Source organism: Carettochelys insculpta, chromosome 4 (assembly GCF_033958435.1).
Source record: "Carettochelys insculpta isolate YL-2023 chromosome 4, ASM3395843v1, whole genome shotgun sequence".
In the NCBI taxonomy this organism is placed as follows: domain Eukaryota; kingdom Metazoa; phylum Chordata; order Testudines; family Carettochelyidae; genus Carettochelys; species Carettochelys insculpta.
Genome location: NC_134140.1, coordinates 126,956,129 through 126,984,060, shown reverse-complemented (window position 1 = coordinate 126,984,060; position 27,932 = coordinate 126,956,129). Strand labels below are relative to the sequence as shown.

At 46.5% G+C, this 27,932-nt stretch overlaps 1 protein-coding gene across 4 annotated transcripts in view; it reads left to right on the top strand.

Moving 5' to 3' along the window:
- Window positions 1-27,932, top strand: part of FRAS1 (Fraser extracellular matrix complex subunit 1) — a 310,675-nt gene that overhangs the window by 162,436 nt on the left and 120,307 nt on the right. For 3 of the 4 annotated variants that reach the window (XM_074993758.1, XM_074993760.1, XM_074993757.1), the window contains 4 exons: window positions 961-1,104; window positions 14,490-14,642; window positions 18,332-18,478; window positions 27,577-27,723. In XM_074993758.1, the coding sequence (XP_074849859.1) occupies window positions 961-1,104; window positions 14,490-14,642; window positions 18,332-18,478; window positions 27,577-27,723 (591 nt within the window). The remainder of the gene's footprint in view (window positions 1-960; window positions 1,105-14,489; window positions 14,643-18,331; window positions 18,479-27,576; window positions 27,724-27,932) is intronic. The other variant, XM_074993759.1, reaches the window with a different exon arrangement.

Sequence of the window (27,932 nt, the reverse complement as noted above, 5' to 3'; positions counted from 1 at the left end):
CTTTAAAACCTGTCATTCCATTTTTACCAGACTCTGAGTACTAATGAGCAGGAGGCCCTCTCAGATATAGTGGGTGATGACCTTTCAGGGCTAGGAGAAGGAACTTGATATTATATGAAATGGGAAATTTCTAGCTTTCCATGGAGATCCAGCCGTTCTTTTTATTCTGGGGAAGTCCTGGGATAACGTTCTGCTTCTGAAGCTGCAGAGGAAAGCTTTTTCTAGGTAATTTTTAGAGGTTTTTACACATCATTAGTCTCAGGGTTTTTTTAAATTTTATTTTATTTTATTTCCCCCAGAGGTCTGCCCAGTTGGAACCCTGGTAATAACACTCACGGCTTTATAGATAGAAGGATGGAAAACATTGTCTCAATAAAATATTTTAGAACACTCTTAATCTCTTTCCACAGTAGTTCTTTCGGTTAATATGTGATATGGTGTTTAGGTTTTATTGATTTGAGTTTGGGATACACCTTCCTATAAATCACTCCTGGCTTCCCCACGCATGAGTAATGCGGCCATCCCAAATCCATAGTAATAAAACTTTTATAGCAGGCCATCATGTATCCTTTATCTCTCTCCTGTCTCTCGCTGGGCAGGTGTCTGAATGTCTGTATATACACACACATACTGGGAGAAAGAGAGAGAGAGTGATCTGTATATTTTATGTGGATTTAGATCTTGATTTATGCAGAGGATCAGTAGAAGAGGTCTTAAATTTCTTGCTGCTTGCCCCTTGTATAGCTGAAAAAGGAGAGGTAGTGAAATCCTTCCAGATCACAACTTGCTAGTCACTCAGACCCATGGTAGTAATTTATATCCTCATTGCACAGGTGTAAATGATGACAGAAGGTGCTGGGTGATGGAAAATCAGGCCCTATGATACTCTCTCCAGGAGTTAGATGTAGGTTGTTTTGCTGAGGTACTGACTGTCTTAACAAGCGCTGTTTTTCTGTGCAGCCTGCCATCCGTCCTGCAAAAAGTGCCGTGGTCCGTCAGACTCTGACTGCATCACCTGCCACCCGCACGCAGCCCTTGATAGTGGGAAGTGCAGGACGAGCTGCAGGGTGGAGCAGTACCTCAACCTGGTGGGCTATTGTGTTGGTAAGTGAGAGGAGGAAATTGCATGGTCTGCACAGACCCCTGGCCGTTTTTCAGGAGCAAACAAGTATTTCTGTGTGGGACTGCAGCATAAAGGAGTCAAAATGATAGTTACTGATAAATTATTATGACTAAAAATACTGCTGAACTACTAGGTGCACTGTATAGCATGGCCAGTTGCCACTGCGCTTTTATTTCTCTGAGACCCGTGCAAGGCCAAATCCAAATTCTAGAAATACAAAGGTTTTCATCTTCACTACCAAAGCTTTTCAGTGGAAGCTGCTCGGATTGAAAGCCCATGTGTACTGAGTCTGCATCCCACCAGCCTCTTCAGGGGGGAGGGTGGACTTTTGCACAGGGCCAAAAGCCACGCTGAGGTAGGGGATTCAAGGAGAACAGGGGTAAATGAACCTTCCAGCTGAGTTCCTCTTCTGTTTTCTTATCCTTGTTCTCTCCAGCCCCAGTATATGCTGTCACACCATGTGCAGCCCCAGTAGGAGAGGTGGGCTGATATTGGTCATCCCATGGATGGTCTTTAAAAAAACAGAAACCAGTCCCCATCTCTCAGCTGCTAGTTGGTGTAAGGCAACAGGGACAAGAGATCCCAGCTAACTTCGAGCTCTCTGGAAAATGGAAGCGGGAGGGGTCTCACCTCTGATCAAGAAGGGGACAGTGGGATTTGCTTGTTCTGGATTTGCTAGTCATGGCAGTCAGGGTCTCTGGCCCCTCTCAGGGAATAGCTGACCATTTAAAACACTGGACATGCTGTGTTCATCTCTGAGGTCGTTGCCTTGAACTCAGTTACCGTATCAGGAAGGGACTGTCACAAACTCCACCCCATGGAAAGAAGTAATCCTAGAGGGGTGTTCGGAGACAGTTCACTAGATAATAGCGTCTATCCCTGGAGAATCAGGAACAGAATGGTGGGCTAGCAGCCAGGAAAGCTGGTTTACCACTGCCTAGAGTTTCACAAAGATGAATTAAGAATACATCCCACGATTCTGAGAAACAGCTTATCAGGCCTTAGAGAAATATTAGCATAGCTGGGTTTGATGCGGACACTTTTAAGACATAGTAGGATTTACTCAGCACTTACACTCTCTGGGTACGGTATACATGCCCTCCTGCCTCTCATCAAAAGCCACTAATTGCATTTACCTGTTTGAAAAGAAAAATCACTTTTAATCCACCATGCAGAAAAGGATAAACGTATTCTGGGAATGGTTCCAGTCACTTCTGAGTCGTGTTGTATCTCCTTATTTATTTTTTAGTTTATCAAAGAATAGATACAGCTTGTGTGGCCTATGCCAGCACTGAGAGGTTCCAAAAAAGATAAATGATCTGAAGAAAGGAGGCAAAAATGCAATAGCCGTAATAAGTTAATCTACTGAAGGATTATCACACTAAAGTTAGTCCTGACTCCCCACTTACACCCACCCTGAAGGTAGACCTTTTTTTTCTTTTTTAATATAAGACTTGTTTCTTTGATCTCAAGAAAATAACTTCTGTGGCTTCCTTTATTTTGCCTGCCCATAGCAGAAATGGGAAAGGAAGGAACAATATACCTAAAGAGGGGAGAAATGTCCCAAATTTATTCTGCAATACTCAAAATACATATAAAGCAGAGTTACTTATCTGAAGTAGAAGGAAGAAGAACATAAGAATGGCCATACTGGGTCAGACCAAAGGTCCATCCAGCCCAGTAGCCTGTCTGCTGACAGTGGCCACTGCCAGGTGCCCCAGAGGGGGTGGACCGAAAAAGATCAAACGATTTGTCTCCTGCCATCCATCTCTAGCCTCTGACAATCAGAGGCCAGGGACACCATTCCTACCCTTGGCTCATAGCCTTTAATGGACCTAACCTCCATGAATTTATCTAGCTCTTTCTTAAATTCTGTTAAAGTCCTGGTTGTCACAGTCTCCCCTGGCAAGGAGTTCCACAGGTTAACTATGTGCTGAGTGAAGAAGGACTTTCTTTTATTTGTTTTAAACCTGCTACCCATTAATTTCATTTGGTGTCCTCCAGTTCTTGTATTATGGGTACAAGTAAATAACTTCTCCTTATTCACCCTCTCCACAGCTGTCATAATTTTATATACCTCTGTTATGTCCCCCCTCAGTCTCCTCTTTTCTAAACTGAAAAGTCCCAATCTTTTTAGCCTCTCCTCGTACGGGACCTGTTCCAAGCCCCCAATCATTTTAGTTGCCCTTTTCTGAACCTTTTCCAGTGCCAGAATATAATTTTTTAGGTGAGGAGACCGGATCTATAGACAGTATTCAAGATGTGGGCGTACTATAGATTTATATAGGGGCAGTAAGAGACTCCTTGTCTTATTTTCTATCCCTTTTTTAATAATACCTAACATCCTATTTGTCTTTTTGACGGACTCTGCACACTGCGTGGATGTTTTCAAGGAACTATCCACGATAACTCCAAGATCTCTTTCCTGATTATTTATAGCTAAATTAGCCCCCATCATATTGTAAGTGTAGTTGGGGTTATTTTTTCCAATGTGTGTTACCTTACACTTATCCACATGAAATTTCATTTGCCATTTTGTTGCCCAGTCACTCAGTTTGATGAGATCTTTTTGAAGCTCTTCACAGTCTGCCTTTGTCTTGACTGTCTTGAACAGTTCAGTGTCATCTGCAAACTTTGCCACCTCACTGCTCACCCCCTTCTCCAGATCATTTATGAATAAATTGAACAGGATTGGTCCTAAGACTGACCCTTGGGGGACCCCACTAGTTACCCCTCTCCATTCAGAAAGTTTACCATTTACACCTACCCTCTGTTTCCTGTCTTTTAACCAGTTCTCAATCCATGAAAGGACCTTCCCTCTTATCCCATGACAACTTAATTTACATAAGAGCCTTTGATGAGGTACCTTGTCAAAGGCTTTCTGGAAATCTAAGTATACTATATCCACTGGACCTCCCCTGTCGGCATGTTTGTTAACCCCTTCAAAGAACAGATTAGTAAGACATGATTTCCCTCTGCAGAAACCATGTTGACTTTTGCCTATCAAGTTATGTTCTTCTATGTGCCTGACAATTTTATTCTTTACTATTGTTTCAACCAGTTTGCCCGGAACTGACCTTAAACTTACTGGTCTATAATTGCCAGGGTCACCTCTAGAGCCCTTTTTAAATATTGGTGTCACATTAGCTATCTTCCAGTCATTAGGTATGGAAGCTGACAGGTTACGAACTAGTGTTAATAGTTCTGCAATTTCCCATTTGAGTTCTTTCAGAACCCTTGGATGAATGCCATCCGGTCCCAGTGATTTGTTAACATTAAGTTTATCTATTTGTTCCAAAACCTCCTCTAATGACACTTCAATCTGGGACAGTTCCTCAGTTTCATTTCTACAAAAAACGGTGCAGGTTTGGGAATCTCCCCAAAATCCTCAGCCTTGAAGACTGAAGCAAAGAAATCATTTAGTCTCTCCACAATGGCTTCATCGTCCTTGATTGCTCCTTTTGTATTTGTATCGTCTAGGGGACCCACTGTTTTTTTAGCAGTCTTCCTGCTTCTAATGTATTTAAAAAACATTTTGTTACTGCTTTTTGAGCTTTTGGCTAGCTCAAGAAGGAGACGTGAGTCATGATTTTGTTGATGCCTGTAATCAAATGACTAGAATGAATGAAAATAACTCTGCATTTCATAGTTAAAAGCTACACCGAAGAAAGTGGAGAGTATGCTGATAAAATCTGTGGATGGCACCGTGTGGAGAGGAATTAAAATATTTTGGAGGACAGGATCTGAATTTAAAATGTCCTTAATAAATTGGAGCATAGGTCTATAATCAATCATATGAAATTCTATAAAGATAACTGCAAAGCACTTTGCTTGGGAAAGAAAATTGAATATATAACTGTAGAACAGGTAATGGCTGGCTAGGTGGTATTACTGTTACTGTGGCTTGAAAACTGAATATGGTCTACAGTGTCAGGCAACTGTGAAAAAGGTTAATATCATTCTGGGATGTATTCACAAAGGTGTCATCTATCCCTCTTGGGAGGTAATTGCTTCACTGTACTCAGCACTGCTGAAGGCTCAGCTGGAGTACTGGGGGCAACCCTGAGTACCACACTTTAAGAAATATGTGGACATACTGGCAATAGTCCAAGAACAAGACGAATGGGGAAAAATGGTTTAGAAAACCTGATCTTTGAGGAAAGGTTGGAACCACTAGGCCTGCTTAGTCTTGAGAGAAGACAACTGAGTGAGGGGAGAGAGGATATTTGTTAAACTTTCACAAATGTGAAGGTTTGGTTATAAAGAGGGCAGAGATCAATTATCTTTCTCATGCACTGAAGGTAAGACAAGAAATAATAGGGTTAACCTGCAGCAAGGGGGATTTGGATTAGAAGTTAGGAAAAGCTTTCCAACGATAAGGGCTGTTCAGTCCTTGAATAGGCTTCCAAGGGATGTTGTGGAATCCGCATTATTAGAAGTTTGTAAGAATAAGTTAGGCAAACTGGTGGTCTAGATCAGGATGATCTAGCTTTACTTTGTATTGACTCTGTGAGAGGAGCTAGACTTGATGACCTCTCTAGAGCCTTTCCAGTCCTCTGTTTCCACACCGTCAAAGGTTTTTCTGAAACCTAACTTCAGCACCAGGCAAACTGGTTGAAACTATAGTAAAGAACAGAATTGTTAAACACACGGATAAACATTATTTGTTGAGGAAGAAGCAACATGGTTTCCATAAAGGGAAATCATGCCTCACTGGTCTGCTAGAATTCTTTGAGGGTGTTAACAAGCATATGGATGAGGAGGATCCAGTGGATATAGTGTACTTAGATTTTTCAGAAAGCCGTTGACAAGGTCCCTCACCAAGGGTTCTTGAGGAAAGAAAGCTGTCGTGGGATAAGAGGGAAGGTCCTCTCATGGTTTGGTAACTGGTTAATAGAAAACAAAGGTATTAATAAATGGTCTGTTTTCAGACTGGAGCAAAGCATAGAGAGGTGTCCTCTAAGGTTCCGTACTGAGACCAATTCTTTTCAACATATTCCTAAATGATCTGGAAAACCAGGTAAGAAATGAGGTGGCAAAATTTGATGATACAAAAGTACTCTAGATGACTAAGTCCCAGGCAAACATCAAAGAACTACAAAAGGAGCTCTCAAAACGAGGCAACAGAATGGAAGATTTAATTCAGTGCTGACAAATGCATAGTAGAGCACCTTGGAAAACATAATCCCAACTATACGTATAAAATGATGGGATCTAAATTAACTGTCACCCCTTGAGAGAGGGTCATTGGCCGTGGCTACACTGGCACCCCCCTTTCGAAAGCGGTGTGCTAATGAGCCACGTTGGCAGACGCTAATGAGGCGCTGCCATGCGTATGTCGTGGCATTGGAAAAGGACAGTGGCAGTCAAAAAAGCAAACTGTGTTGGGCATCATTATGGAAGTGTGGCAGGGTGGGGCCAGGAGAGGGGAGGCAGGAGTGAAAATTGAGCTGAGACAGAGCTGGCAACCAAAGTAGGAACAGCTGAGGAGTAGGCTGCCCTAAATCAATCAGGTCCAGCTGATCTTACTCAGGGGCTACCTTTATAAGCTCTTCTCCATGCAGGGCAAGGGGAAAGGTGGTGAAGGAGAGTTTGGGAGATGAGTGAGGAGAAGGAAGGAGACTGAGGGAAACAGCTGGGGCCACGAAAGAGGAGAGGAACCTAAGCAACCCGGGGGAGGCTGTGTTGCCCCAACCCAGGGAGGGCCTGGAGCCCCACCAGTGATTTGGAGGAACTGGTCAGCTGAAGGAGCCAAACTAAGGAGGAGACTGGCTTCCATGACTACCACTCGAGGAAAGGGATACCAGGGAGAAGCATCTGGGGGAAGTGGCCCAGGGAGAGAAGCTACAGGGACCAGGGCGAAGTAAGTCAGCCCTCCCAGGTAGCGGCTGTCCAGGGTCCCTGGGCCCGAACCTGGAGCGAGTGGGTGGGGACCGGGTTCCCCCCCAGACTGCCCCCTGCCCCAACAAGGGTAACATGGTGCATATGGTGGGGCCAGTGGACTGAACAGAGGTCCTGGGGCCCAGGAATGAGTCTGACCACACCACAAAAGGGGTAGACAGTAAGGTAAAAAATAGCATATTGCCTGTATATAAATCCATGTTACACCCGTATCTTGAACACTGTGTGCGTATGTAGTCATCCCATCTCAAAAATATGTCCAAATGGCTCTAGAAAGGTCATCAAGTCCAGCTCCTCTCAGTGTGTAGTGTAGATGCTAGCAAAGTTATAAAATAACAGCTGTTATTTCTAACTCTGTAGTGTAGACGTGCCCAAAGTAGACAAAGAAACACAATTTACTCCTTCTCATAACATAAGAACGAGGGGTCACCAAATTAAATTAATAGGCAGCAGATTTTAAAAAGAAAGTCTGTCAGGGATGGTGATAGGTCCTACTGTGAGTGAAGGGGATTAGACTTGATGACCTCTCGAGGTCCCTTCCAGTTCTATGATAATAAGATCGTGGTGATGATGGAGAAGGAAGTGCTTCTTTAACTAATGCATAGTCGACATGTGGAACTTGGTGCCAGAGGATGTTGTGAAGGCCAAGATGGTAACAGGGTTATATAAAGAGCTGGATAAATTCATGGAGGATAGGTCCATCGGTGGCTACTAGCCAGGACTGGCAGGAATGGTGTCCCTTGCTTCTGTTTGTGTGAAGCTGGGGGGTGGGCACTAGAGGTTGGATTATTTGATGATTGACAGTTCTGTTCATTCCTTCTGCGCACCTGGCACTGGACGCTGTTTGAAGACAGGATATTGGGCTAAATGGACCTTTGTGGCCCAGTGTGGCCATTCTTATGTTTTTAACACAGCGGTGAATCTTCTTCATTGTGTTTGCATGTGGTATGGGTCTTCATTGTATATCTGTCTGTCTTTAGGAGTGGCTGAATTTTTTTTTCTTTTGAAACTAGTTTGAAGCGTTAATTACCTATTTAGGTTTCCAGTTATATGGAGAGATCTGCTACCAGTAACTCCAGTGGCTGGCTGATTATGGTGGAGGATTACCATCCTAGAAAGCTCATTAATGTGTTATGCAGAGAAATCCTTTATTTCCTCTTCTTTATATTTCCATTAATTTTCATTGTGTTCTCTGTAGTGCAGATCCCCTTTGAATTGCTTTTCCTAGCTGTAAGATTTGTCAGAAAGTAGTAGCAACATTCATCACATCAGAATTACTTTGGGGGGGATGGTTTTCTTTGTTGCATCTGGTTTTGTGCATATGTTTTAATCACTCACTGTCGTCTCTGTGAGTTTGGTAACGTTTTTTAGGGTGGTAAGCACACTGTGATTTTCATGTCTTTGGGCCTTGTGTGGCTTGGGGGATCTGTGCAAATTAGTGGTGCCCAGGAGCAAGGGGCTGCAGATTTTGGAAATTAGAGACATTACACAGCAGTCAGTGAGGGCAGAATTTGGCCTGCAGATCTTTTATTATTGGCAATGATGCATGAGATAGAAAGAGCCCTGATTGGTTTGTAGAGTTCAGATTGTAGGTGAAGCACCTCATTTCCCTTCTAAACTAAGCCAAGTTTGATCTGGAACTCACTGAAGCAATAAGCATTCACCTTTCTACCCCTCAGTGCTATTTTTAGAGTCACAGCTACGCAGAACCACACATCAAAGACTTAGTGCAAACCCCCTGAGGTCAATGAGTTTCAGTGTCTTTGGGACAAGTGCTAGAATAAGCAGGAAAGCTTAAGAGTTGCCTTACTGCAAAGCTCTGCCTCAGTCTTCCTGTGTGACCTTGGGAAGTCACTTAGTCTCTGAACCTGTACCACAGAAGTCAGTGATGGTCCTGCCAATGTCTTCAGTGGCACACAATGAGTTCCTTAATCAATCTGTGTTTCTGTACAATGGAGATATACTTCCTTACCTCACAGTAGCTAGCAGTGGGGCGATTGATGTAGAGGTACAGAGCTCTGAGATCCCATTTTGAAAGGTGCTGCTGGAAGAGCATTGCTGTTGGCTGACTTTTTAAAACATCAGTGGCATGCGGGGGAAGTTGTTGAGGGAGATGTTTGTGGCTGGAAGGGGTGTTGCTCCTTGTTTCCAAGTTCTGTCAACCGTTAGAACAAAGGCACATGCCGGTAGCCTTGCGTCTGTGCTGTTGTTGCATGTCGGTCAGCTGGCTCGCTCGACACCGAATGCAGCGTTACTCTGTGCATTTGCCTTAACAGGTTATTGATGATCCGTTTGGCTATATCTACACGGCCGAGTGATCTTGAAATAATGGCAGCTTTTTTGAAAGAACTTTGACAGCATCTAAATGACACACATGCTATTTTGAAATCAATTCAAAATAATGCGTGTGTTATTTATTCCGGTCAACCTCTTTTCCTGAGGAATAATGCCTATTTCGAAATAGGCCATAATGGGCTCCAAAGGCGGTATTTCAAAATTGCACTATGGACCTGGAAATGCTATTTTGAAATATCTGGGAGTTATTCTGAAATACATTTTATGTCTGGTTACGTTATTTTGAAATAAGATATTATTATTTCAAAACAGAGGTAGCCTTTGAGAGCAGCTGTGCCAGAAAAGCAAAGGTCAGCAACCATTACATTTACATTGTATACAATTTGTGCTAATAACTGCAAGGTTTTTACTTTGCTTTAGAAGCAATGTTTTTACAATTATCTATCCATCCGTCATTATCTCTTGTTAATCCAGTCCCTCCCTGATCCTGGAGGCAGAATTCTGTAGTGACTTAAAGGATGCAGTGTGCATTTTAGTTACGTCTTATTATTTTTATATCCCTGGGGGAAAATGTTTTATGAAGGATTGAGGAACGCTAGCTGTCCAGTGGATCTATCAAGCTGTAGTGAATTTCATTGCTTCATATGGATCAAGAAGGAAACTTTCTTTGTTAATAATAATAATAATAATAATAGCGTTATACTTAAACACTGTCATAGCAATGCACTTCAGTTATCACAACAACAAAAAATTATCTAATACTTTGAAGCAGTAGTGGGTTTTCAGACTTTGGCCCCAGAGTATGCAAAGCCTCTGTGAAAAAACTTCTGAGGAATGCTTGTTACCAGTGGCTGGGTGTTGCTAGAGCTGCTGTGCTGTTCTTGAACTCATGGGTTATTAGGTCTGTTCCTACCTCTGCTTCTGGCTGGTGTTGCAGAAGCCAGTTTCCCTGTTTGTGAAGATGATGATTCTGATTTCCTTTATAAGGTGCTTTGAGACCCATGCTGGGAAATAACAGTTAAGAGTTATGAATAATTTTCAGGTGTATGTGTGAGTTGTTAGCTGTTTACAGTCTAGTTTTAGATGTCTCTGGTGTTTTTTATTTTTCCATGTCATAAACAAATTTGATTACCAGCTACTAGTAGAAGTTTTTGTTTGGCTTCAGAGGCCTTGGGAATGAATTACTTGGAAAGTTTCACCTTCATGAAATTAATGTCCTTCTGGTGAAATGCCACTTTCTTCTTTACTCGTGGGAAGGAAACTCCTCAGGGTTTCTTTGGATTCCTAGAGAATGTTTTTAAAGACCCATGAGAACATCACAGGAAAATGTAAGGTCTCATGCGGTGGAAGATCTTGAGAATTCAGAGACCAGGCTCACCCAGGCATTTTGCTAAGCTGTAAAATCAGCCATCAGAACCTTCCAAGAGGAATTGATAGTGAAGGTGACTGACTGTGATGAAGTTCAAGTAGCTCTGGATCATCTCAGTTTCCACAGGGAAATGCCACCTCTGATACCTAAGGGTCCAGGTTTTCTGTATAAATTGTAATAGGATGAATAGACCACTGTCTTCAGTGGAGCTATGCCAGTTTATACCAGTGAAGATTTAGAGGAAGATGCAAAAGAACCACTTCCCTGCTTTGGCCTGGGCAGTTTTGTCTCATGCCTATTCCTTTAGAATTCCTTTCTTCTGTGGATTTGGAAAAGTCCTTTGAGGTAATATAATTATCTCTCTTTGAGACTGCGAAGTTCTCATTAGCTTTATAGGGAGCTGAGTGTGTTCATTTGAGAAAATGACCCCTTCAGCATTTTCGAGAGGAAGGTAAAAATATTTTGTTTTTAGATGATGTTCTGACCAAACTCTATTGACTTTTCTCTTTGGATTGATTGTAAATTGCTGTGGGAAGTTTCGCATGGTGACACCCATGTCATTTACGGGCTATTAAACTATTCATTTAATAGAATATCCTGTTCTTATCCTCATATTTTCTGTTACCCTAATTGGTATAAAACGGATAAGCACATGCAAGGGAAAAAAATGTCCCAAGGAGCCCTTAAAAGGCTAGGTATAGTTAAACAACTCAACACAATTATTTGCTAGCTTAGCTAATGAAGGAATAAAGTGGGCGTAAGTGGCTCTGGCTTCTTTGAGTGTTGGTTAATGCTTCAGGAACCCTTCTGGCTTTTTGATGGGTCCATATTCTGTTAGTTTCACAAGATAAGCTGTTGTCCCTGTGATTTGAGGCAGGTCAGCAGCAGATACCTGTCCAAACAGTGGGGCAGTGTTTTCTTTACAGTTCTAATAAAAAATACCTGCACAGTGGTGGCTTGATAGGCTCTGGAGTGAAATCTTGTGTTAGCCATTATATCCTGGTCCCTTCCTGTAAAACTTTGGTGTGAGACCAGGTGGAGAAAGAGAAACCTTGGAGCCTGGGGAGGAAGAAAAGGTTATTTAAGTCACTGGCTCTTGTGAAAGCAGCTCTGTGGCGATGGTGAGAACAAAAAAAGACGACACGGGGACTCTCATCCAGGTGACACTGTCTTCTCTGAAGACTATCTCTGGGGTTCAGAAAGAGGCCCACACAGCAATGTACGGAACTCAGACTGACTTTCAATGAGAACTGAATACCAGACTCTGTTAGGCCTCCTTGAAAATGCCAGCCAGTATCACTCTGGCTGCTGCAGTCACTAGATAAGGTGCAGGGAGGAGTGGTGTGGAGGGGTCAAGTGAAAAGACAAATATTGGTGGGGGGGTGAGAGTGTGATGCAAGGAAGGTACGTTGAGAGCTCTGAAGAGAACACTCTGCTCCTTTTCCTTCTTGGCCCAAAGGGAACCTGCTGTAAAAAAATCTGTATCATCTTTTACAGTACAAAGTAACTTGATTCTTTTTTTTCTCTGAAACTTTGTTCCCCACAGTCCTTCACATTCACCTCAAGCCATTGTCTTTCTGGGAGAAGTCCATAGAGTGCTTGTCGATCTCCACATGTTGAACGTAGCGAGGTTGAATATATGACTGACTGCTCAGGAAGCAGCAGCCAAATTAAAATAACTGGTTTACCACACAGGGACAAAGACAGCCAGGCTATAAAGAGGAGAAAAATCGGCTTGCATCCAGCTCTTTGGAAACTTTTACCTTTTGAATGTCTTTGGACTTCCCCAGAATTAGAATAAAACATTATTTAGAGAAGAGTCTGGTTAACTGCACTCAGCAAATGCTTTTCTCTCTGTTAGTCTGTGTTTATTGTGTTACCCACCGCGGATATTTATTCCGTGCTCATCACTGGAGTACTTCAGTGCTTGGTGTATTTGTCTGTTTATTGCACCTACTCAGCAGTTATTGCCATCCATTACAGATACTTGGAGACAATAGGACATTAATATTGTCTTCATTGAGTAAATGAATTTCTAGGTGAATAAGGGGAGCACGAGAAATTTACAGAACCTAATGTTAATTTTAGTGCTTCAGGAGGATGCATATAGATGATTTATGAATTTGCTTTTTACTTTATATTATGAAGCACTGGTGAATATTTTATTCTTTTCACAATACAAGTTGAACCTCTCTAATCTGGAAATCTCTCCTCTGGCAACATCTGTAATCCAGCATGATTTTAGTTAGCTGGATGATCATTTGTCATGGATGTGGCCAAGTTTCCTGTGGCTCTGTAAAGTTTCTTTACAGCCACCAGTCCCGGCTCTCAGTGTTTCGTGCTGTTATTTAGCTGTAATTTACCCCTAAATGTCTTTTAGGAGCCACGTGAACCACGGAAGTGTTGGTAATGGTGCTAGAGCTGGAGTACAGGGTTTAAGTCAAATGGTCTGGCAAACTCTCGTGCAGCACCGGTCAGTCCCAAGGATGCCAAATTTAGAAAGGTTCAACCTGTACAGGGTTCTGAAGCAAATGGTACATTAACCCTCGCATGCTGTATATGCGGGACGGGCAGTGTTTTCCACAGTGACTCTTGGAACACTAAAAGCATTACTATGGAGCAACATATGTACATAGAAAAAGCAGAAAGAAAAGAAAGAGCTTAACCCTAACATTGGTTTTCTTTTCACTTTGGCTCTTAGGTCCATCGCTGTCAGATTGTGTCTTTGGGGTTGGGACTCTGTCTTCTACAAACCATAAAGTGCCCAGTACGCTTAGGGTTTCATATTGCTGTTCAGAGGGTTTTGTATTGGCAGCCATCACCCTCGTAGTGCTCAGCACTCTTTGGGTATTAAATAAATAAATGAATAATAATGACCCCTCAAAACATGCAGCACGTTGCTTAAAAAGTTCATGACACAACAGATTGGTATTTTATGCTCGAGTCTCCAGGAACAAAATGAGTAGCAGGATAGGGGATAAAGAAATGGTCTCAGATACTGTATATCCATCCCCTGAGTCGAATTTTTGCCCCCAACTACATATGCATATAGCTTCCAGTGAATTCAGGAAGACTTGTGCATTGGTAACCAGGGCAATAATCATAGTGAGATTTCTAAGGCAGTCAGGCATGCATATCCCAATGGAAACGGGTGCCCAGCTAACTTGCTTAGGCTCCTTTGAAAATCTCAGCCTCATTCTTTAGACTCAAAAGACTGCGACTCTCAATGAAAGTTCCAGGAGAGACAAAGGACAGGCAGGTTTGTTTTCAGTAGAAATCTGACAGCTGGCCAGATACTACCCTCTAGCCTCATTATTACATCTCCTTCAAGACGGCCATCATTTCCCTTATAATTTTCTGAATTACTGTAATGAGGATTAATTTGGCATCCAGGGTACCTTGCGCTGTCCGTATGTAGGTACAAAAGGTTTGTTGTAAAACCTTTTGAAATGCTCCAGGTTCAGGGGAAGGTCAGGAGCCGCTAATTTGTGTGGTGCTGAAAAAGAGGTTTGTAAGGCTGTCTGATTCTCCTGTGAATGGCACTCTGCCCTTCGGGGAGTGCCGGGTGGCTTCATTGTGTGGAAGAACCTGAGCGACGCAAACCGGAGGACAACACCGAGCCCCTTGCTTACTCCCTCATCCCATATGCCTTGCGCCCTCCATGGAATCTGTGCACACAGAAATACTCTTAATTTTACTCCCTTGTGCTCTGTCAGAGCTGTTACCCCTGAGCGGGACTGTTCTGTAAGCCGACTGTCAGAAGCCTTCTTCACTGGTGGCCCCTGTTTCTTTTCTCTTTAGGGTGCCATCCTTCGTGCCATGAGTGTGTGGCTAATCTCCACGACGCAGGCAGCGTCTGCCTGACATGCCAGAGCGCCCGTCACTTGCTGCTGGACGATCGCTGTGTCCCTGACTGTCCTCTGGGATCCTATGTGGACGGTGGCGCCTGTAAAAGTGAGTAGCGCCTGGAGGTGGAGGCTAGTGGCGAGACCTGCCCAGCCCCTCCCATGGAATTGCTTGAGAGGCAGTGTAGTCCAGTGGGCAGAGCACTGAGCTACAGTTCAGGAACTCTCTGTTTGAACCGTGGCTCTCTAAATCACTGTGCTTCTCCATCCTCTGTATTCCTCTCCTGCCCTTTTGTCCGGTGTTAGATTGGAAGCTCTTTGGGGCAGGACCATGCCTAAGTATGTCTTTTGTGGCAGGGTCAGTACCACACCTGGGCCCCAGGCCTCTGTTCTGTCCACAGTCTTGCAGTATGGGGCCCACTAGCCCTCGTCGGGGTTTGGGCTTCAGTTCCGTTGTTCGAAGGGCAGCGGATAGGAGCCACCTGGTCCTAGCAGGCTGAGTAACCAGTCCCTCCCAGCCTCCAGCTGAGCTCTGAGGTTATCAGGGGCAGGGAGCTCAAACACTCCTTGATGGAGCTCCCCACCTCCCCTGCTGCTTCTGTTGCTGTTGGTATTCTCCTTTGCTCCTCTATAACTCTGCTCTAATCTCCTCACCTCTCTCCAGCCTCTTCTTCCACTCTCAGTCCCACCTCCCTACTTGGGGAAGACTTTTAAAAGGCCAGTGGCAGCCTCCGGTGGGACCAGCTGGCTCTGATTGATTTATACCAGCCTTTTCCCCCTACTCTGCCTGTGACGACACTTGATTAGCCAGGGCCCTTTGTGCTTTTTAGAGCTGCATCTCTCCCCTAGTAAGCAAACCTTCTGTCCTCACCCTGTCACACTTTGTACAGAGCTTAACCCTGTGGAGCCCCTGAGCCCCGCTGTTACACAAATAAACTTCCTGCTAGCTGGAGTACGTTATGGCAGGGAGAGAGCAGAAGTATGTTTCTGTGTCAGTTTTGTTGGTACTGCGGGTGAAAGGTTCCCACCACATCCATGTGGTGACGTGACTTCTGGGACTTTTAGGTAGGTGGGGCTGAAAGATTTTCCATATTCAAGGAAAGTGCTAAGGAGGGGCCGCTCCAGCTGTGCTTCGCTAATTGGCCGTGATTCCTGTCCCCTCTGCTCTCATGGTAGTAGCACAATTGTAGGAGCTTGGCTGACCCGAGGACATTCTGGGACTGTGCCAAAAAAGGCTAAAACCAAATGTCTATTCACTGAGGTGGGACATGAGTGCAGGAGGAAACTAAACACAACCGTGAAATCCAGACCCTGTTGAAGTTAACAGGAAAAACTCCCACTGATTTCATTAGAAATCACTCTGTGCGTAGATGTCAAGTGGGCCGAGGAGTCGTTCAGAATTGGATCTCTAACCAGGAAGGTTCTTACTTCCTTATGTGGGCTCTTTTATCTGTGCTCTGAAAAATCCAACAGAAAATTTGCAGCCTGAAGCTGTTTATTATCCCTGTGGCTAGAATCTCCTGGCTGTTGATGGAGGCTCTTGTTGCCCTTTGCTTTCCTGAATCAGCCTTGCTGGAGGCAGCAGTTCCTGTCAGTCCCCAAGAGAGAGGGCCAGCTCTAGGAAAGCTAGGCTGACTGTTTGGTTTGTGGGAGCAGTGTGTGGTAAGTGGTCAACCAGAAATGCTGGAAGTAGCATTTTGATGTGCTCTCTGATCCATTAGCCCTGTTGTGCTCGCTTTGATACTTGTGGCACTTTTTTGCGGCCTTGTTGTTTCCATATTTTCTTTCTCAAGAGAACATGAATTCATGTGCTGCAAGAAATCCACGATACGCACCTACAGCTTGTCAAAGCATAGCTCATCTTCTGAGACCAAGTATATTAGGGATTGAAAGAGAAGAAAGACACTAAAAGAGGACACTTTACATATTGAGGCTGAGGGTTAGGTGTCTGATCTGGCCTCTTTGCATGAGATGTGCTGGCAAGACTGTTCCCCATGCTGGCACTTTGAGTGCAGAAGTAGAGGCCACAAGAGACTTTAAAATACCCTGCCACTAATGGCTTATGTTTAAAAACTCCCCAAGGTTGCAGGTGGCCTTGGATTGGTATTGCTGCCACCACCCAAATGCAAAAACCCCTTTGAGAACCCAGGAAGATGCATTTGGGAATTCCTTCCCACAGGGTACCTTCAAACTCTTCAATCCTCCCTCTGTCGGGAGCCTGGAAAACTGTAATTACTCCTGGGTGTTTGGCTTGCTCTTTTAGGCATGTGCACATAAAACGTCCTCCCCTCTAGGATACAGACAAGCATCAGATCCTGGTCTTAAAAAGGTGATTTTTATTCACAAACCAAAGGTAATATACTTGGTGAAACATTACTTGTTTGCTAAGTGTTACAGAGCAACTAAAAAAGGATTGAAACACAGAGAATTGCTTCCTTGGGGTTATTCAGTTTGGGAAGTTACAGATTAAGGGGTTAGTTACATGTGCTCAGCACAGAGAAGTCGAACAAACCCCAAAATAAAGAAAGTAACCTGATCATGTCGGACTGAACATTCACTGTTCTTCTTACCTATCTGTAGTTTCAGGATTTAGTCCTTCCTTGAGCATGGGTGTTGCTAGGTATTCCATGCCTGACTTCCTGGCTTAATTCGTGTCTGTGTAGCTCTGCTCTGGGCACACAAAGCTGGGACCAGAAAGGTCAGTGCTTCCACTTCAGAAATCCACATTCTTTTTCCACTGGCTCTCCTGGCCTCCTGCCAACTCACTTCCTACTTCCCTGGCATTCCTAGAGGCTCTCTAGGACCCACTGTCTATGGGTTTACAGGCAAGACAGTTAGGGCTAGGTTATAAGCGTTAACCAATGTGAAAAGATTTTAGTGAACCAGTTAGCTGGAATGTCCAGGAAAGGATTTAACCTCTCCCACATTCATCACATTGGCACTGCCTCGTCCAGCGTAAATGTATGAGATGGATACTTCAGAAACTCCTCTTCTGTGGCCCTAGACTTAGTTTCAGGATAGCAATTTCATTACTTAGTTCCACACTGACAGAAACAGTAATTGCATTCCTTAGTTTTGTCTTAGTCTTCCAGGGTCATGGGGTCCACTCCATAGTGCTATAATATGTCATCTACTGGGGTGGGGAAGAGACATTCCTTCCTCTCTGGAAAGCCAGGTTTAGATAGCAAATTTCTGACCTCGGGTGTGTAAAGGTTTCATGAATTACCAAAAACGATCTGTTGTTCAAGCTGTGTCAAAATGCATGAGTGCCAAGTTTAAATGGTAGCTTTTTAGATCCCAAACATGGACTTGACTTAAACCCTTGAAATCTGGGTGCAGCACAGGTCGTCTACAAGTCTCCTCCACTTCACTCTGTCTTGGGACAAAACTTCTCGCTGGCTCCAGGAGTACCCCAATAGTTGTCCTTCAGTCTCAATAGATCGTCTCCACATTGTATGAGGAAGCAGTAGGTCTTGTCCATGTTGTCTGAAGTCTTCCTCTTTTGTGTTTTCATTGCCTTGGACCAAATTCAACCTAGATTAAGGTGGGTAACTCCATGGATTTCTCTGCCCACTTACAGACAGTGATGGATTTGGCCCTTTGTCGTGAATGAAGGCACTGTTCATTACTCATAGGGCAGTCAGGAAGGCAGCAAGAATATGTTCAGGTGTGGGAGCACTGGGTGTGCTGCTTCCTCAGGATCACTCAGTGTTGTGCACTCTTGACAAAACTCTACAGATCTGCTTGGAGATTTGCTTCTGCGTGAACGGTAATTTTCATTCTTTCCGTCCTCTCAAGAGTGTCACCCCTCGTGCAAAACCTGCAGCGGCGGAGGCCCTTTTTCCTGCTCTTCCTGCGACTCCAGCCTCGTTTTGTCCCACACTGCCATGTGCACCTCAGCCTGTTTCCCGGGATACTACAGGGATGAGAGCCGAACCTGCAAGCGTAAGTGTTTCTCATTACGCACGCCCACCTCTTCGGAATGTCTGTGAATATGTTTTCTTGGCCTCCTGGTCCCACCTCTCATGTCATGAAAAGCTTGAAACTGTCCACAAAATGTAGTTGGCGGCATTATGAAGACCTTGAATTAGACTTAATAATTATTCATTTGCAAGTTTGACGTATTTAACATCTTTTTTCCTTCAGTTTCTTTTTTCTTTTCTCTTCATTCTCTTTTCTTTTTCCCTTTTCTGCTTTTTTTCTTTTTCTTTTTCTCCTTGTTTTTATTTTTCTTCTAACCCTGGATTTGTATTTCTGTTCCAAATAGCCTTTTCAAAAGATGTTATTTCAAAATACCTCTGTATTGTAGCCTTAGCCTTAATGGTAACTCATCTAGAATAAATTGATTTGCTCCTACCCTCACCCCCCCCCTTTTTTTTTTTAATTTCACTGAACATTTGAAGAACCCACAGTTTTGGAATACCTTAGATCAAATCAAAGGAATGTGAGGTGGATGTATGTTCTTGAGCAGACATAGCAAGGGCAAAGGAATGTTTGTAGAGAAATGGCAACAAACTTAAGAGGCTCTTCAAAAAAGTGTTATGGATCTAAAAGCATTGTTGCAGAGCAATGCAACAATAACAGAAATGGCAGGTACTTGTTCATAATTGCAGCTGTTGTTTTCCCCTTTGGGAGCGGTATTTCTGGATAATGTGACTACTGTGTATTTGGAACTCCACAGATCATTCATGGGTCCTTTAATTCACGGCTCTGTTAATCTAAAAATATTTTACAAACACTAATTGATGCTCCCCGCACCCTGATAAGGACGGATTAAATAACACACATGCAGACACATGATTAAATAGGTATTACATTCTTTAAATAGACTTTTCTTCAGGGTACATCTGCATTGCAGCTAGAGATGTAATTTCAGATAGATGTGCACAGCATAGCTTTGATTCAGCTAGCATGTAGCGGTGTAGTCATGTCAGTAAAATTTGGATGCCCACTTAAAGTCCTGTCCTAGACTCTCAGTAAGCACTCAGGTGGCTAGCTTAAACTGTTGCCCACACTGCCAGCGCCACGCTATTTTTAGTGCATTTGATCAAGGCTGGAAATGGCACCTCCAACTGTAGTGTGGATGTTTACTTTGAGACATGATGCCCCCAATGTCTGTGGAGTTTTATGACAGTTTTGGACCACATAGAGGCAAATCATTAGCTCCAAAGTCATGAGTGACAAAATAGGTGGGGTCTCCTGGTTTCAGCAAGACACCAGGAAATAATAGGCATTCACAGCTAAGCTGTGCTTTGAATTTTTGGGTTTAGAACTCAGGGTGAAGCTTGAACCACAAATAAGGGCATACGCAGCCCCAGAGCAAACACAGTGTTTCATAGATCTGGGCTTTAACCCTGTGAAAACTTTTGGCCATATAAACAGCCTGTCAAGCTTGATTCTTTGGACACTTAGGGCCGTATTGTTAGAACTATGTGTGCACGAATGTAGGCATAAAATTGTACTTGCATTTGCTTGAGCAAATGCCGTGATTGTGTTTTGCAATAGCACTGTGCTTGAACACCCAGTTGTGTTTCTAGCTGGCCATTTGTATGCATAATTGTTGCATTTGCTAATACAGTTTTAGTAACTGTGCATGCAAGTTCAGTATGCAAATTCACATGATTTTTGCATGTGTTTCTGAGAATGCGGCCTCAGCTGTGCCTCATACCACGCCAAATGATTATTTACTGTTAGCCTGATTTGGACAGTACAGTACCATAGTGGGCTTTCTGTACATCAGCTAGAAGCTCTGAGGGGGGACATCTAATACAGCAAAAAAAGATCAGTGGCAGCCAGTCTCAGAGCCAGGGGTGACTGACCTGGGCTTTCACTGCGAAGCTTAAAATAGCAGTTAGATGTTTGGGGTTGGGCAGGATCCTGGTCTCCAAAAGCTGGTGAGGAGGGGAAGGGTCTTGGAGCCCCAGCTCCAGTCTGAGCCGAAACATTTATACGAGTATCAGAGAGGTAGCCGAGTCAGTCTGTATCTTCAAAATCAACAAGAAGTCCTGTGACGCCTCATAGACTAATAGGTATCTTGGAGCATAAGCTTCTTCTTCGAGTGTCCCCGTGGGTGCTCCACAATAGGTGACGGCTTGGCCGGCGCCGCAGATCGGATCTTCCAAGCAGTTTCTGCCGGACCGCGCATGCGCCGGCGCGCGCCGCTCCCTGGCACGCTCCTGGCCATGTGCGCGATCCGGTCCCCGCCAGTTCCTCTCAACCGCCGTCGGCTGCAGACGGAATCCGACTAGGCTAAAGCCACATAGCGTATTCAACGACTTTAATTGTTTTCTCTTTAAAGTTTTCAGTTATTTAGGCTACCATAAGTAGCCGGTTGTTATTTTGTGAAAAAAAAACAAAAAAAAACCAAACAAACAACAAACAAGCTACGGAGGGACAGCTCAAGCCAGTCCCAGTAACAAGCGCCGGAGGCCGGGAGCTAGGGCCATCAGCCCTCCTGCTGAGGCAGGCCATCGGACGGGGAAACAGCACAAAGAGGGTGCTAAGTACCCATAAACAAACTCAAAGACTCACCAACAATGTCCTCCTCAGGCTTTAAAAAATGTGAGTCCTGCCGAGAGGCGATGCCAGTGTCCGATGGGCACAGTCTCTGCATAAGGTGCCTGGGGGAGTCCCATGTGGCACAAAAATGCGCCTTCTGTGCAAAATTAACAACAAGAGCACGGAGAGACAGGGAGATGAGGATTAAACTGCTGCTTCTTGACAAGGCCCTCCAGCCAGACGTGCCGGAGCAGCCGCAGCAGGAGGGACCCTCCGGGGCCCTTAGAAGAAAAGCTGCCTCCCTCACTCCATCAGCGCAAAAACGGAGAAAAGTTTCTCCAACCCGATCCCTGCCGGCAGCAACGGTGAGCGGGACGGGAGGAGCAAGCAGCCCCCAGCCGCAGCAACAGCTGATCGGCGGCGGCACGGAGAGCCACGTGGAAGCGGCTCAGCCTCCGATGATCAGCCAGCCGCCCCGCACCGCAGGCAGGGCGGCGGCTAAGCAAGCGCCGGTACCGGCGGCACCGCAGGCAGCGGCACCGACCCCCAGGGAACCGGCGGTGCAGAGCGCGCAGGCACAGAAGCACTCCGCACGTGCGGCACCGCCTTCGAGCGTGCCTAGCACGGTGCCGACGGGGCCGGGATCCCCCGCCCATCAGGGGGCGGAGTTACCTCCCTTAGGGAGGGGAAAGGCTGCACACAAGAGGAGGCACTGCAGCCCCTCTCCAGACAGGGCTGTGGAGCTCTTTTCTCACAGCCCTCCGCTCATGTTGCAGACTCCAACCAGAAGGCAGGGGTCCCCCCTAGCCTACCCGGAGCCCCCTTCTCCTTTCCTGCAATCAGCCTCCCCATGGCTGGCACCACCCTCACCCTTCCTGGGATTTGAAACGCTGGACTATTATGCAAAATCGCTCTCTCCAGTGTCTCGACGATCCCCCTCTCCCAGACACAGAGGGTACGTGCAAAGGGAATGGTCAAGGTCACCTTCCCAGGAACAGTGCCTACACTGCCATGGTCGTCCCTACCACGCGGGGCATGGACACCATCGGCAATCTACCAGGGAGAGATCCCCACATATTACCTCGTACCCCCGAGGGCAATCGCGATCGGGGACAGAGACTCAAACGTCCCAGGGGGGACTGGCCGTAGACCCACGAGATTTTCCCTCGCATACCTCCAGCGAGAGGGCGCACCATCACCATCAAGAACCGGAAGGGTCCAAAGAAATGTACCCCAGCGGTTCCTCGTTTTCCTCCCCGGATGAGGCCACGGCCTTAGGGGACGTCCATCCTGAGGACGACCTCAAACAGTTTCAGGAGCTGTTTAAGAGGGTAGCTTTCACGCAAGGCATCCAGACAGCACAAGTGCAAGAGAAACATCATAAGCTTCTTAAAAATTTGAGCTCCCCGGCCTCCTCCAGAGTAGCAATACCGCTTGATGAAGCGATCTTGGAGTCCGCCACTACCATATGGCAGACCCCTGCAACTATTCCGCCTGTTCAAAAGAGAGCGGATAAGAAATACTTCGTGCCGGCAAAGGGCATGGAGTTCTTGTTTAGCCACCCCCAGCCAAACTCCTTGGTGGTGGAGTCCTCGCAACAAAGACTAAAAACATCTCAATTTAAAACAGGGGGAACGGACAGAGATGCCAAGAAGCTAGAGCTGTTCGGCAGAAAGGTCTACTCCTCCTCCACCTTAACGTTGCGCATGGCAAATTACGCAGCGCACTTGGCGAACCATAATTTTGACAACTATGCCAGATTAACTTCCCTCATGGACTCGCTTCCAGAGGACAAAAAGCCGGTCCTCAAGGCCATAGTGCAAGAGGGCTACGCGGCTGCGAGGATGGAAGTTCAGATTGCTTTGGACGTTGCGGACACGGCAGCACGTTCCACAGCAACTGCAGTGGTGATGCGACGGGAGTCCTGGCTCCAGACCTCGGGTATACCGAGAGATCTGCAAGCGAAGATAGTCGACCTCCCCTTCGACTTGCAGAAGCTGTTTGCTGAATCAACTGACTCGGTCCTTCATTCCAGTAAAGATTCAAGAGCCACACTCAGGACCCTGGGGATTTACACCCCTCCATACTCAAAGAAAAGGTACTACCCACAGCAAAGGCGGTACCAGTACCAGCAACAGCGCCCCCAGTATCACAGGGGTTACGAGCAAGGGCGGCATCAGCAGCACCAGCAGTACAGAACCCCCAGGCGACGCTCACAACAGGGCCGTCCGTCCTCGGGGCGGGGCCAAAGGCCACAAGTTTGACATACAGATCCAGGGCTGCGCCATCACCACCATTGCACAAGATCATCCGAAACGGCTTTTTCACCATCGCCTCCAACCATTCTACGACCAGTGGCAAAGGATCACCACAGACAAATGGGTGCTGGAGATCATAGCCACGGGGTACGCCATCCCCTTCCAGTCGCTCCCGCCGCCGCGACCCCCGCCCAAGCCCCACCCTCAGGAGGCCTCCCATGTAGCCAGGCTCAGGCAGGAGGTGGCCCACCTCGAGTTCTTAGGGGCGGTGGAGAAGGTGCCGGAGCAACTGCAAGGGAAAGGGTTCTACTCTCGGTATTTCCTGACGGAGAAAAAGACAGGAGGCTGGAGGCCCATCTTAGACCTTCGTGGCCACAACAGGTATCTACGCAAGCAACGTTTTCGGATGATCACGATTGCCTCCATCCTTACAGCACTGGACGATGGAGACTGGTTCGCAGCCCTCGATCTACAAGACGCATACTTCCACATAACCATCCATCCGGCTCACCGGCGTTTTCTCCGGTTCATGGTGGGCAACGAACACTTCCAATACAAGGTCCTACCGTTTGGCCTTTCCTCGGCCCCCAGAGTCTTCACCAAGACCTTGGCAGTGGTGTCAGCCTACCTGCACAGACAGGGGATGTTTATCTTCCCGTATCTGGACGACTGCCTGCTCAAAGGGACCTCGAAAAGGGAGGTCCTCTGCATGATACGCGTCACAGCAAACACGTTCTCCTCACTTGGCCTGGTTATCAATCTGGCAAAATCAAAGATAGACCCCTCACAGGACATAGAGTTCATAGGGGCTCGCATAAACTCGGTCTCGGCGAGAGTATACCTACCAGAGGCTCGCTTTCGAGCCATCGGTTCCCTCGTGCAGGTCATCACCTTCAGCCCTACAGTGCCGATCTTGAAGTGCTTGCAGCTGCTGGGCCACATGGCAGCGGCGACATTTGTGGTACAGAACGCCAGGTTGCACATGCGCAGCATGCAACACTGGCTGGCAAGTGTATACAAGCCGGCAGTACACACCGTTCACAGGGTGGTGTCGCCCTCACCTGGGGTGCGCGAATCCCTGCAATGGTGGGTAAACCCCGGGAACTTGCTAACAGGGGTACCCTTCCATCAGCCGCAAATATCGGTTTTCCTCACTACGGATGCCTCCCTCATAGGGTGGGGAGCGCACATGGGCGAAGAGGTGGCTCAAGGACTGTGGTCACCCACGGAACAGTCTCTACATATCAATGTTCTAGAGCTCAGAGCAGTGTTCAACGCCTGCAAACACTTTCGAGACCGTATACGAGGCAAAGTCGTCGGGATCAGTACGGACAATACCTCCACCATGTTTTACATAAACAGGCAAGGAGGAGCTCGATCCCGTACCTTATGCGCGGAAGCAATCCGCCTATGGAACTGGTGCATCGCCCACGATATAATCCTGAGAGCCTCATACTTGCCAGGCGCGCACAACGTGAAGGCAGACCAGTTGAGCAGGCGTTTTGCGCTCACCCACGAGTGGCAGATCCGTCCCGATCTACTACGGCCGATTTTCCACGCATGGGGGTTTCCCCAAATAGATCTGTTTGCCACTCAGCACAACAAACAGTGCCCACGATTCTCCTCCAGAGTAGGGCTGGGCCGGGGATCCCTGGGGGACGCGTTCGCGATCCCGTGGGGGGGCCCCCTGCTTTACGCGTTTCCCCCCGCAGTGCTGATCCACAAGGTTCTGCAAAAAGCCAGGAGAGAAAAGGCTCGGATGATCCTGATAGTCCCAACGTGGGATCGCCAACAATGGTTCCCCCTACTCCTGCGCATGTCGGACCGCCCACCGATGCCTCTTCCGGTGGCGCCGGATCTGCTCACGCAAGCCCAGGGGTCCATAGTGCATCCGCACCCCCAAAGCCTGCGACTGCAAGCGTGGCTAATCCATGGCTCAGCTCCCTGGAGAGCACATGCACAGTGGAAGTACAGCAAGTCCTAGAAAGTAGCAGGAGGACTTCCACTAGGAAAACCTACAAACAAAAATGGACTCGCTTCATGGCTTGGTGTTCTACCAAGCAGCTGGCCCCCCTTTCGGTGCCTATACCTACAATTCTAGAGTATTTACTGGACCTCAAGAGAGCAGGACTCTCGCTATCCTCGTTAAAGGTCCACCTTGCCGCCATCTCGGCGTTCAGACATGAGGATGGGGGGCACACGGTGTTCGCCCACCCTATGGTTACCAGGTTCCTCAAAGGGTTGGTAAACCTCTACCCCCCTCGGAAACCGATTCCCCCCTCGTGGAGCTTGGACCTGGTGCTTACCACACTCATGGGACCACTGTTCGAGCCCTTGGCCACGGTTCCCCTTCGCCTCCTTACAATAAAGACGACCTTTCTTCTTGCAATTACGTCGGCTCGTCGGGTGAGCGAGCTTGCGGCAGTCATGGCAACGCCACCCTGCACTGTCTTTTCCAAGGAGGCGGTAACCATACGGCTGCATCCAGCCTTTGTTCCCAAAGTTTCTTCCGAGTTTCACATCAATGAACCTATTGTTCTACCCTCGTTTTATCCAAAGCCTCATACCTCCAGTGAAGAGGCGCGCCTACACCTCCTGGACGTGAGGAGGGCGCTAGCCTTCTACGTAGACAGGACCAAGTCCTTCCGGAAAACGGATAGACTCCTAGTCTCCCTCGCTCCCAAATCAAAAGGAGAAGGTCTCTCATCGCAGAGAATTTCAAAGCACATTGTATCCTGCATAAAAATGTGCTACGAGCTCAAAAAGACTCCTTTGTCGGCCACTCCCAGGGCTCATTCCACCAGGGCGGTGGCAGCATCAACAGCCTTTTTCAAGGGCGTTGCATTGAAAGACATTTGCAGAGCGGCGACCTGGTCATCCTACGACACCTTCGCCAAACATTACGCCCTTTACAGGGTATTCCAAGAGGATACCCGTCTCTCCGCAGCGGTCCTCTCGGGGACCAGCTGCACTTAATCCGATTACCCACCACCTATCTTGGGTTACTGCTGGGTAGTCACCTATTGTGGAGCACCCACGGGGACACTCGAAGAAGAAAGAGAAGTTACTCACCGTAGTAACGGTGGTTCTTCGAGATGTGTCCCCGTGGGTGCTCCACTTCCCGCCCATCCTCCCCGCTTCGGATCTCTGTTAGTGTTTTGCAGGGGCACCCGAGGCGGTTGGTCGAGGAACTGGCGGGGACCGGATTGCGCACATGGCCAGGAGCGCGCCAGGGAGCGGCGCGCGCCGGCGCATGCGCGGTCCGGCAGAAACTGCTTGGAAGATCCGATCTGCGGCGCCGGCCAAGCCGTCACCTATTGTGGAGCACCCACGGGGACACATCTCGTAGAACCACCGTTACTACGGTGAGTAACTTCTCTTTTCACGGGCAAAGACCCACTTCTTCAGATGCATACCATTTATACAGTTATTTTTGGACATCCCCAGTGCCAGCCCTCAGTTGACCAAGGCTCTGAGACTCACTGCTGTACTTTTTTGGCCTATGTGTTCTTTTGCTGTGTAGACATCCCCCACGTCTCTTTCGTAGCAGTGTTCTCTTAAGGGTGTGCCGTGGAAAAGCCAAGCGCTCTGCTGTTTGCATTGAGCGGACCACATCGAGGTGCTGGAATGAAATATTTTGAACTTCTGGAGGCTGCTCCTGGTCCAGCTGCACCATTTTGCTCCCTTTTTCTGTAAACTCCAAGTCACCCACGTTTCAAACAAAATGTAAACACTAGGTGAAGCGCTTGGATGGAATTCTATAGCCTGTTTCTTATTCAGCGGGATCAGCCTAGATGATCCTAATGATCCCATCTGGCCTTCAGAACTCTGAGTCTTTGAATAGAAACCTAGAAGGGTTAAATTTACCTTATGCAAGGTGGAAGGATAAAAATGCTTGAAGAACACCTGCGTACAGAGGTTTGAATTCAGGTCCCATGTCTAAGTCTGGTAGTCCCCCAGGTTACTAGTAATTAAACTCAGTCCATATGGGGGAAACAATGCTTTAAGCTGCTCTCAAGTCGCCCCTTTTGGCAGGCACTCAGAGTAACATTAAGTCCTGTGTGGAAACATGTCCAGCACTCCCTTTGGAATAGATGGAAGATAGCTATGAGGCAGGGCCGGGGAACGGTAAGCAAGGAAAACTGTAACAACTCACCCCACCAGACTCTCCAAAGAGAATTTGAAGAGTGACACTTCCAATAAATCTAAATATCATTTTGTGTTATGCATTTGGCTTGTGCTTCAGTAATTGCAGTGATCGTATTTTTTGTCTTAATTTCTCTGCAGCTTGCAACATCCAGTGTCTGAGCTGCGAGTCAGCTGTGGGCTGTATATCGTGCAGAGACCCAGCCAAGGTCCTGTTGTTTGGTGAATGCCAGTATGAAAGCTGCGCACAGCAGTATTACCTTGATTTTTCTACCAAGACTTGCAGAGGTGACAAAGGCATATTTTCTATGTAAAAACAAAGATGAGCCTGGCTTATACTGTAGTCCTGCAGAATGGCCTCCCAAGGTGGTCTGTTACCACGCACATTCTTTTTCCATTTTGTCTTTCTCAGCAGTCCTCTGTCACACACTTGAATTTCAGCAAAACCCACAAGATTATTGCAATACCTTCCTTTGTAAATGATTTAGCAAGTAAGC